The sequence below is a fragment of the Triticum aestivum genome, chromosome 6A (assembly GCF_018294505.1).
Source record: "Triticum aestivum cultivar Chinese Spring chromosome 6A, IWGSC CS RefSeq v2.1, whole genome shotgun sequence".
Lineage (NCBI taxonomy): Eukaryota > Viridiplantae > Streptophyta > Magnoliopsida > Poales > Poaceae > Triticum > Triticum aestivum.
In genome coordinates this window covers 565,194,729-565,206,287 of record NC_057809.1, presented here as the reverse complement: position 1 = coordinate 565,206,287, position 11,559 = coordinate 565,194,729, and the positions used below count along the sequence as shown (strand labels likewise).

Below are 11,559 nucleotides of genomic sequence, written 5' to 3'. Positions count from 1 at the left end.
CACCTTCCACTCTCACTGCTCCACCCTACCTGTCCCCCTCACCGCAACTGAGGCCTGACGCGCACGCGACGGTCGCCCAGTACGGCCAGCGACCCCGACGCCCTAACCCGATTATTCCAACGGGCCGCCGTGTCAGCCACGCACACGATCCATCACCCGGGCAGGGACGGAGCTCCCATGTATTCACTGATGTCAATTGACACCAGTGCCTTCTGGCTTTTCAGCTAATAGTATTAACAAAAACTGCGTATGACCCCAGCCCAAAAATTCCATTGACCCCAGCCCAGCAGCAAACCAGCTAATCCCTAAAGCCTTAGCCCATAAAATCCATTAAGTTCCAAAAGAAATCAACAGCCTGCGGCAGCAAACAACGATACAAGGCCAGGCCCAATGCGTACGCACTATGTATTAATTAATCGATGTACGCTACCCGGCTGTTGTACGCGTACGTGAACAGACATACACCTTCGTTTCTTCGCCTCCTCATCTCGAACCCTAATTCCGCAGCCGCCGCAGCGAATCGGCGACGAACGACGGCGAACTCAACACCATTTCATCGGGTGAATGTTGACATCGGCTAACCGTCCGTCAGTGCATGATCTTTAATTTGCAAGTGTTGGCTCTTCCAATCCCAGGTAATTTGCACCTTCTCTCTCGCCTCTCGAGATTGTCTACAGACTACGATTTTACAGGTGCACTGATTTCATGATGGCTATTGGCTAAGTAATTTTTTTAGTTTATTTTCTTTGATTTGCCCAGGACCAAGAAGATATGGATAAATTTTTGTTGAAAGGGAAACGACCAGCACTAGATAGTAATGTGGCAGGGCCTTCAAGGCCAGTTTGACCAGCACTTGATTTGCTATGTGGAGAAAGACATATTTTCTGCAATAACGAATGATGATGTGATCGATCTATTTAAGAAGATGAAAGATCGAGAAGGGAAGTTATGAAATGTGAGTCTCGTATCACTTTATTTTTTCCTCAACGATACTTATTTTTTGCACTATTTCTTTCTTACTATTGTTGTGAATATAATATGTTCTTTTGTTCATCCTTTACAGAAAGTTACATGCCTATTATTTCCGAAATATGTAAAGAAGTGTTATTTTATGACTTTGCTCAGCCAATACTCGCTACTCGATATGATTTTTTAGATGTAATAATAATATCACCTGCATATTGTTGCTTTTTATATCGTTCTCGGCCATTATCTATGTTGTTGCACCAACTATAATTTCTGCTAGCGACTTAACCTGGGAAGCGGTTGACACCGGTGCCCATTTTTTCTAGCTTCGTCCCTCGTCACCCGCCGTCTCGACCCGACACGGAAGCCCCGACGCCGGGTGAGGTTCCGTAGCAAGGACGCCGTACGTACTACAGGCAGCGCACGAGTGCGCCACGCACCCGCGGCTAATCTAATCTTCCAATCTCCTCCCGGCCCGCACCGCCGCACGGACCGTGCAAGTCCTATAAAAACCACCGCGAGCGCCGCGAACCTCACCGCACCACACACACCTCTGGATTGGCTCCTTGGCTCTAGCTACCTGCAATAGAGCAGTGGTCTCATCTCTAAGGACCACCAGTAGCAGCAGCGACGGCGAGAGAGCGGCTGCAGTTGGACCGCCGGCGAAGGAGCTGCCACCATCATGCAACGGGACCAGGCGGAGAAGAGGGGGAAGGTGAAGAAGGGGTGGCTGGCGGTGCGGGTCGGCCAGGCCCAGGCGGAGGCGGAGCAGGGCGACGGGTTCCGGCGGTTCGTCATCCCCATCGCCTACCTCTACCACCCGCTCTTCCAGCGGCTGCTGGAGGCGGCCCGGGACACGTACGGCTACAGCTCGGCCGGCCCGCTCTGGCTGCCCTGCTCCGTCGACGAGTTCCTCCACCTCCGCGCGCTCGTCGACCGGGAGACGGCGCACTCGCACTCGTCCTCCTCGCACCGCGTGCACGTGCAGGCCGGCGGCCACCAGCAGCACGGCTACTCCTTCGCCCCGTGCACCCGCGCCAAAGTCACCTCCTGATCGACCGACCGACCATCGAGCCCCGGCGGCCCTTCGTGCGTGCGCGCGCATGGCGACTGTGGGCACCGGAGCTCGCGTGCGGGGAGGAGTCCATCTGTGCACCGGAGACGAAGCACATCTACACTACACGTACATAGAGAGGCAGAGAGATACGGAGATGCTGGAGAGGCAGTAGGCGATTAGTTTAGGCCCCATTAGTCTATGGTCCATATTGCTTATGATTTCGGCCTTGTTGTTCTTCCGATTCTTGCACATGCATGTGTACTAGTAGATTAATTAACAGACCGATGTATAATTAACAGTTGAATTCGATCACAGTCGTTACAGCCCGGTTTACATATACTAACAACTTTTTTTTTGCGGGGGACATGTACTACAACTTGATCTGCTTCCCTATCGTTTTTCTTTTTGCAAACATCCAACTCAAATTGAACAAGTTGGAATTCGGCAGTGCTAATGCCAATCGCTAGTAGGCAGTAGCCCAAGTTCGAAAACGGCACGCAGCGAGCATACAGCAGCAACGCACCCAGCGAGAAGCTTCGTACCTGTTCTTCCAATCGCTATCGCTAGTAGCCAGCCCAAGTATATATATTCCTACATTAGGCCTACTGGCTAGCACTAAAGAAAACTGTCATTGGGCCTGACCCAAGTAGTAAAAGCTACCAAGAATCTTTGAGAGCGGATCACGCCCCTGACGAGCGCCGCCAGTTCGCCCGACCCCGAGATCGCCGCAGATGAGCTTGCTCGAGGAGTCGAGGAGGAGACCCTGACTGCAAAGTGACATAGCCCGACGGCGTGCACGCGCTGTTCTGTACGTATCATCAACAGTTTATTTATGCTATTTGACAATACTAGTAAGTGTGCACGTGCAACGCACGTCTATTTGAACTAATAAGTGTGCACGTGCAACACACGTTTATTTGGATTAACACATTATACTAAACTTAATACAAAATAATTTATTCATAAATTTGAAATTTCCCTATAAAATACACAATCTCGTATTCCCAACTCGTTAACTCAACTCAACTGTATGTGGTCCAAGTTTTCTATCAGGAAAACATGTTAACTCAACTGTAGATAAGGACGGTATGAAAATGCTCATGTAAAATTGCAATTGCCATGTATCTGCTAGACAAACAAATACACTTATGCAAACTTCAGGTTTTTTAGTAAAACTTATGCGAACTTTAGTTTTTTTTTCTTTCACTAAAACTTATGCAAACTTCTGGGGTTTTTTCAGTGAAACATAATTTCATGACTGCAAGTAAGGTCTTGGTTCAGCGAATTTGTCTGTGAGTTCACTATGTAGTCGTGAGTTGGCCATGTAATAACCGGTAGTCAGTACTTAAAAAAACAGGGATGTCTGTTGCAGGTACGCGAAAATCAGTGAAAAAAATGCATTGGTTGCCTGAAACCCAACTGTGTATGCTCCAGCGCGCCTCTGTTTCTCATTGTCTCATCTCTGGTTCCTGTACTTCTAAATGTGTCACCACCGGCGAGGTAACGATGACAGTAAAAAACAACACTCGGTACTTACCTGATTAGTGCGTGCGTGCGGCGCGTTCGCGTGAAGGCGAGCGTCTTCGTCGTTCAGGCTTGCGAGCGGCCGTGGCGACCATGTCCTCTCACCAGCTGGGCGGCGTTGTCGACGCAGGTGAATCAATCTTCTAGCTTTGAGGCGGCGGCCTCGACGCACCGGGGCGTGGGGGGTTCCAGTGTCCGACAAAGGTAGGATGTCTTTGGACGACGTCGTCCACGCATGAGTACTGGACAAGCGTGTCCAACGGAGCAACACGCGTCAGAGCTGAGGGAGTCGGCGGTGGCTTCAGGCGAGTGAGATGGGGCCGTGATTAGCTTCACCTGCTGCGCAGTGGCCGAGACCTGCGCCGCCCTGGGGACGCCGATGGTTGGGACCAGGCGAATCTACATGCATGGCTGTGGGGGCAAATGCCCCCACTCGATTTGTTTGGCCCGCTTATACTGGTCTAGGATACTCAGCATTGCCCTCACTTGAAGGGCGTCGACGGTGGGTGGTTGTCAGCGTGGGAGTTGTGGATGGAGCTGAAGTCGACGCGGACGCCGGTGGTTCCTGGAGAGCATGTCAGGACGTGGACGGAGTCGTTGCAGTCAGTAGAAAAATGGCCTGGCCTCCAGGCAGAAGACGAAAGCGGCGACGACACGTCTGTGTGTTCGGAGGAAGCCGCAACTCCTCCTCGTGTGTCTCCTACTCTGTCTCGCGTGGGTGGTGGGCTGGTGACGGCAGGCGACTCGCGATCGCGATTCCCTGATAGAAGACGATAGGATGCGCTCGCGATTAGTTCCCTAATAATTAGATGCGTTCATGATTAGTTATCTAATAGGATGTGTCCGTGATTAGTTTCCTAATAATTAGATGTGTTTGTGATTAATTTCCTAATAGGATGCGTGATTATTTTTCTGATAATAAGATGTGTCCGTGATTAGTTTCCTAATAATACGATGCGTTTGTGATTAGTTTCCTAATAATTAGATGCGCCCGTGATTAGTTTCTTAATAGGATGTGTCCGTGATTATAGTTTCCTAATTAACCAGGCGTGGACTTTCATATTTTTCTCCGCGGTGGAGTACGGTCAGTCAATGTAAATTGCTAAGTGCACGCAGAGAACAGATTAGGCTAAGGCTAGCCGTTAGATTGAGTTTAGTAGGACTAATCATGCGATGGTAATGTATCTGCGTGCATTTTGTGGAGTGCATTTAGAGAAAATAATGTTTGCTCTTTTATATAGTATAGATTAGTCTGGTGGTATAGATCTGGAACAGATAGAAATGAGGAGTGATGTTCTGGATGACTTGGCGTGTAGTTTTCAGACAACTCGTACAGTGGGTTTTTTTAGAAAGGAGGATGACCCTTGGCCTCTGCATCTAGACGATGCATATGGTCATTTTATTAATTATTCTCATGAAATCTTACAAAGTCATACAACAGTAAGACTAAAGCCGCCGTCTAAGCAACAAATTATTGCTACACCTATCCAGTTGATGAAGGGGCGCCGATAGCCTGCGCCTAATACCAAACAGACATCGCAGCCAAGCCTAACATCTAAGACTTGAGACCCCAACCTAGCCAGTTGCCGGGTCTAAGGCACACACTGGTCCGGCATGCTCTCAGAGGCCGCTGCCGCCAACTGCCACCGCTCCATCTTCAGAACTGTACTGATGCATCAACCTTGCTCGGTCTAGCCATCGTCGACACCACCACGGCGCCCGACGGCACCTCCTTCCTGCGCGCAAACAGCTGAGCACGTCGCGGTCGCCACTGATACACCTCAGCGCCATGCTGCCAAGTACCACCAACCGACACAGCTTGAAGTCCTTGGAAGATCCGTCGTGCGTAGCACCTGTCGACCAGGCATGACAAAGCGTAGCACCTGTCGATCAGGCATGACTTGACATCTCCACCGAAGCTCCGTGCAAGACGAAGCTGCTCCACCTCCTGCCTTTGACTTCCAGCGCTGCTCCACAAACGATGCTCCCATGAGAGAAACGACACCGCAGTGCCGCCATCGTCCGATCTGGAACACCAGATCCTAGGATTTTCCCCGGAGCAGCACGAGTGGGTCGACAGTAGTTACACGACGATGCATTCATCAAGGTAACGGCGTAGAACGTCGCCATCACCTGCCGTCGGCTCGGTTTTCACCGGCAACCATGTCTCCCCAACTCGCAGCCGGGACTAGATGATGGATCTCGAGATCCGATCACCAAGTTTCTGGCCGGCCACCACCGACGAAGAAGATGACCGCCACCACTGGCTACACCGGCAAGAACAGATCTGCCATGGGTGCCGCCAAGCAGTCCACCAGGCCCTCGACACCGCCGCCAATCTAAAGCCAGATGACATGCCGCCGAAGACCGCATCACGCCGCCGCCCGATCCAGGCCAGCCACCGCAGCAGCTGCCCGTGGCCCGAGGCAGGGTCGACCGCCATCGCCGTCGAAGCCAACGTCGTCGCTTCTAGATCGGCCGCTCCTCCACGCATGTTGGGGCCCCGCCACCCTTCAGACGCGGGAGGGCGGAAGAGCCCCCGCCACCGCCGTCGGCCTCCGGGCGCAAGCCGGCGGCGTCCTCCGGCGGCGGCGGGAGGAGGGGAGGAAGATAGGCTAGGCCCCGGCGGCGGCTAGGGTTGGGGAGCCACCCGAGTCGCCCGTGTGGGGGGCGACGTAGGGGCCGAACCCGTGCAATGGGGTAGTTTACTCTTAGTTTGCAAATTTGCTAGAGTAGATAAGTATTACTCTGCAGTATTGCAATACCATTGATTTAACTTTTAAAGAATGAAATAATATTTTCCATATCTTGAGATGGATTTGCTCATCCATCTTAATTTCTTTGATACATCGATTTAGAATAATAACCTTCGCAATAGTCAGTCCAAGAACTATTACCTTCGTCTTGCTTTATAAGTCATCTTTGTATTTTGTGTTAAATTTTGACTAAACATTTAACTAACAAAATATTAACACATGTCACCAAAAATTATATCGTTGGATTAGTATTTGAACATAGTTTTTAATTATATTATTTTTTGTAACTTTTGTTTTGGAAAAAAAGACTTGCCTCCGGCCTCTGCATCTGGAAGATGCATGCGGTCATATTATTAAAAATATATATTTTATAACATGTACTAATATTTTATTACTTAAATTTAAGGTTAAAATTTGACACAAAATATAAAGAAGACTAATAAACCAATCCGAGGTAGTAGTCTTTTAGTCACTTGTCTCAAGGATGGCTTGTGATAAATTCCTTCGTAGTTATAGTATAGCCTGACAATAAACAAACTTTGTATTTTCAAGGATGTCCTGCAAAACCTCTGCGACACGGATCCCAGACGTTATTGTTACATTTCAAATGTACACATTTTTTGGGGAACATATACACACACATATATATAGATTATTATTGTTATGGCAATTATATAGCAAAGAGCCCCAAGTTTTAGTTTTGCCTCGGTCCCTCAAAATCTTAGGACCAGCCCTGGGAAGTTACGGCATCTCCAACACTGATCTCCAAAACGGACACCACATCCCTTTACGGATCGGAGAAAACTAGTTCGCCGACCCGGATGTAGGAGCGGACCTTCCAATTTTAGCCGCATATATTTCAAATCGGATTTCAATTAATCGAACGATTTTCATCAAACACGATGGAATTCATCAAAGTTCGGTTAGAAAATAGACAAATCATCCATATATAGCATGCAGATGTGTCTAGTACAATAATAGTTCAGCTCAACGAGATTAACCGGATGTTCAACAAGTTTTTATGAACCGATCATGTTGTCCCGTACTTGCTGCACCTTGAGCTTCATACAACAATGTGTGTGTGTGTGAATGGTCCGCCCTTCGACCTATAATACATCATGACAGCGCGTGCACGCTAGACAATGTGTTGAGGAACAATGAGTGAACGCGCTGTCAAGAAGAGGCAAAACTTACAATCCTCATGGTTGTCGTGCGCAATGTGCACATTGCCTCCGGACATTGCGCACGACAACCATGAGGACAATGTGTTGAGGAACAATGAGTGCACGCTAGACAATGTGTTGAGGATCGTAAGTTTTGCCTCTTCTTGACGATCCTCATGGTTGTCGTGCGCAATGTGCACATTGCCTCCGGGAATCAACCGCGCCACAGTACTTCATGATAGAGTTCTGGATTGTGTACTACCGATACACTAAGGACTTGACATTGCGTTCATAGATGATGTGCATGTCATATGACACAATGTGCTTTCACGCATGAAACGGACCATGCATGCGCTGCCAAAAGACCCCCCCCCCCCTTTCTGCTCCTGCCTACGAAGTCTGCAGATATGACCAACCACGCATCACACAACAAGTCATCCTGCTTAACCGAGTACCCTGCAATCCTTCTTACTCTAAAAAACGACATGAATTTCGAAAATAAGCTCTATGGTATTTGACCGAACACCTACGGGTGTGGTGTCCATCATGGACGGCGTCGATAGGGGGACGCGGGTGAAGGAAATATGCCCTAGAGGCAATAATAAAGTTATTATTTATTTCCTTATATCATGATAAATGTTTATTATTCATGCTAGAATTGTATTAACCGGAAACATAATACATGTGTGAATACATAGACAAACAGTCTGTCGCTAGTATGCCTCTACTTGACTAGCTCGTTGAATCAAAGATGGTTAAGTTTCCTAGCCATAGACATGAGTTGTCATTTGATTAACGGGGTCACATCATTAGAGAATGATGTGATTGACTTGACTCATTCCGTTAGCATAGCACTTGATTGTTTAGTTTGTTGCTATTGCTTTCTTCATGACTTATACATGTTCCTATGACTATGAGATTATGCAACTCCCGTTTATCGGAGGAACACTTTGTGTGCTACCAAACGTCACAACGTAACTGAGTGATTATAAAGGTGCTCTACAGGTGTCTCCGAAGGTATTTGTTGGGTTGGCGTATTTTGAGATTAGGATTTGTCACTCAGGTTGTCGGAGAGGTATCTTTGGGCCCACTCGGTAATGCACATCACTATAAGCCTTGCAAGCATTGCAACTAATGAGTTAGTTGCATGATGATGTATTACGGAACGAGTAAAGAGACTTGCCGGTAATGAGATTGAACTAGGTATTGAGATACTGACGATCGGATCTCGGGCAAGTAACATAGCGATGACAAAGGGAACAACGTATGTTGTTATGCGGTCTGGCCGATAAAGATCTTCGTAGAATATGTGGGAGCCAATATGAGCATCCAGGTTCCGCTATTGGTTATTGACTGGAGACGTGTCTCGGTCATGTCTACATAGTTCTCGAACCCATAGGGTCCGCACACTTAACATTTTGATGACAGTTATATTATGAGTTTGTATGTTTTGATGTACCGAAGGTTGTTCGGAGTCCCGGATGTGATCAAGGACATGACGAGGAGTCTCGAAATGGTCGAGACATGAAGATTGATATATTGGAAGCCTATGTTTGGATGTCAGAAGTCTTCCGGGTGAAATCAGGATTTTACTGGAGTACCGGGAGGTTACCGGAACCCCCCGGGAGCTTAATGGGCCTATATGGGCCTTAGTGGAAATAGAGGGAAGCAAGGGGATTGTGTGGCGCGCACACCAAGGCCCAAACTGAATTGGTTTAGGGCAAGGGGGGCCGGCCCCCTCTTTCCTTCTTCTCCTCTCTCTTTCCTTCTCCGGAATCCTATTCCAACTAGGAAAAGGGGGGAGTCCTACTCCCGGTGGGAGTAGGGCTCCTCCTGGCGCGCCCTCTCCTTGGCCGGCCGCACCCCCCTTGCTCCTTTATATACGGGGGCAGGGGCACCCCATAGACACAACAATTGACCGTTTGATCTTTTAGCCGTGTGCGATGCCCCCTTCCACCATAGTCCACCTCGATATTGCTGTAGCGGTGCTTAGGCGAAGCCCTGTGTCGGTAGAACATCATCATCGTCACCACGCCGTCGTGCTGACGAAACTCTCCCTCAACACTCGGCTGGATCGGAGTTCGAGGGACGTCATCGGGTTGAACGTGTGCAGAACTCGGAGGTGACGTGCGTCCGGTACTTGATCGGTCGGATCGTGAAGACGTACGACTACATCAACCGCGTTGTGCTAACGCTTTCGCTTTCGGTCTACGAGGGTACGTGGACAACACTCTCCCCTCTCGTTGCTATGCATCACCATGATCTTGCATGTGCATAGGAATTTTTTTGAAATTACTACGTTCCCCAATAGTGCCATCCGAGGCAGGTTTTATGCGTTGATGTAATATGCATGAGTAGAACACAAGTGAGTTGTGGGCGATATAAGTCATACTGCTTACCAGCATGTCACACTTTGGTTCGGCTGTATTGTTGGATGAAGCGGCCCAGACCGACATTACGTGTACGCTTACGTGAGACTGGTTTTACCGTCGTGCTATGCACACAGGTGACTAGTGGGTGTCAGTTTCTCTAACTTTAGTTGAACCGAGTGTGGCTACTCCCGGTCCTTGAGAATGTTAAAACAACACCAACTTGACAAACTATCGTTGTGGTTTTGATGCATAGGTAAGAACGGTTCTTGCTAAGCCCGTAGCAGCCTCGTAAAACTTGCAACAACAAAGTAGAGGATGTCTAACTTGTTTTTGCAGGGCATGTTGTGATGTGATATGGTCAAGACGTGATGAGATATAAGTTGTTGTATAAGATGATCATGTTTTGTTGAAGTTATCGGCAACTGGCAGAAGCCTTATGGTTGTCTCTTTATTGCATCAGATGCAAGCGCCAAATAATTGCTTTACTTTATCGCTATGCAATAGCAATAGTTGCAAGAGCAATAGTTGGCGAGACGACCATGTGACGACACATTGATATAGATCAAGATGATGGAGATCATGGTGTCATGCCGGTGACAATGAAAATCATGATGATGCTTTGGAGATGGAGATCAAAGGCACAAGATGATGATGGCCATATCATGTCACATATTTTGATTGCATGCGATGTTTATCTTTTATGCATCTTATCTTGCTTTGATTGACGGTAGCATTATAAGATGATCTCTCACTAAATTTCAAGATAAAAAGTGTTCTCCCTGAGTATGCACCGTTGCCAAAGTTCGTCGTGCCCAGACACCACGTGATGATCGGGTGTGATAAGCTCTACGTCCATCTACAACAGGTGCAAGCCAGTTTTGCACACGCAGAATACTTAGGTTAAACTTGACGAGCCTAGCATATGCAGATAAGGCCTCAGAACACTGAGACCGAAAGGTCGAGCGTGAATCATATAGTAGATATGATCAACATAGTGATGCTCACCATTGAAAACTACTCCATTTCACGTGATGATCGGTTATGGTTTAGTTGATTTGGATCACATGATCACTTAGAATATTAGAGGGATGTCTTTCTAAGTGGGAGTTCTTAAGTAATATGATTAATTGAACTTAAATTTATCATGAACTTAGTCCTGGTAGTATTAGCATATCTATGTTGTAGATCAATAGCTCGCGTTTAGCTCCCCTGTTTTATTTTTTGATATGTTCCTAGAGAAAACTAAGTTGAAAAATATTAGTAGCAATGATGCGGATTGGATCCGTGATCTGAGGTTTATCCTCATTGCTGCACAGAAGAATTATGTCCTTGATGCACCGCTAGGTGACAAACCTATTGCAGGAGCAGATGCAGATGTTATGAACGTTTGGCTAGCTCAATATGATGACTACTTGATAGTTTAGTGCACCATGCTTAAACGGCTTAGAATCGGGACTTCAAAGACGTTTTGAACGTCATGGATCATATGAGATGTTCCAGGAGTTGAAGTTAATATTTCAAGTAAATACCCAAGTTGAGAGATATGAAGTCTCCAACAAGTTCTATAGCTAAAAGATGGAGGAGAATAGCTCAAGCAGTGAGCATGTGCTCAGATTGTCTGGGTACTACAATCGCTTGAATCAAGTGTGAGTTAATCTTCCAGATAAAATAGTGATTGACAGAATTCTCTAGTCACCATCACCAAGTTAGTAGAACTTCGT

General features: G+C 47.5%; 1 protein-coding gene across 1 annotated transcript; it reads left to right on the top strand.

Annotated features, from left to right (window-relative positions):
* Positions 1 to 1,384: 1,384 nt before the first annotated feature.
* On the top strand, positions 1,385 to 2,337 carry LOC123131053 (auxin-responsive protein SAUR32-like). The gene has a single exon (XM_044550821.1). The coding sequence runs from the start codon at positions 1,649 to 1,651 to the stop codon at positions 2,018 to 2,020; it is 372 nt and encodes a 123-aa protein (XP_044406756.1). The 5' UTR covers positions 1,385 to 1,648; the 3' UTR covers positions 2,021 to 2,337.
* Positions 2,338 to 11,559: the final 9,222 nt, after the last annotated feature.

Coding starts and splice junctions, on each gene's coding strand:
- LOC123131053 (XM_044550821.1), top strand. CDS start 1,649: ATGCAACGGGACCAGGCGGAGAAGAGGGGGAAGGTGAAGAAGGGGTGG.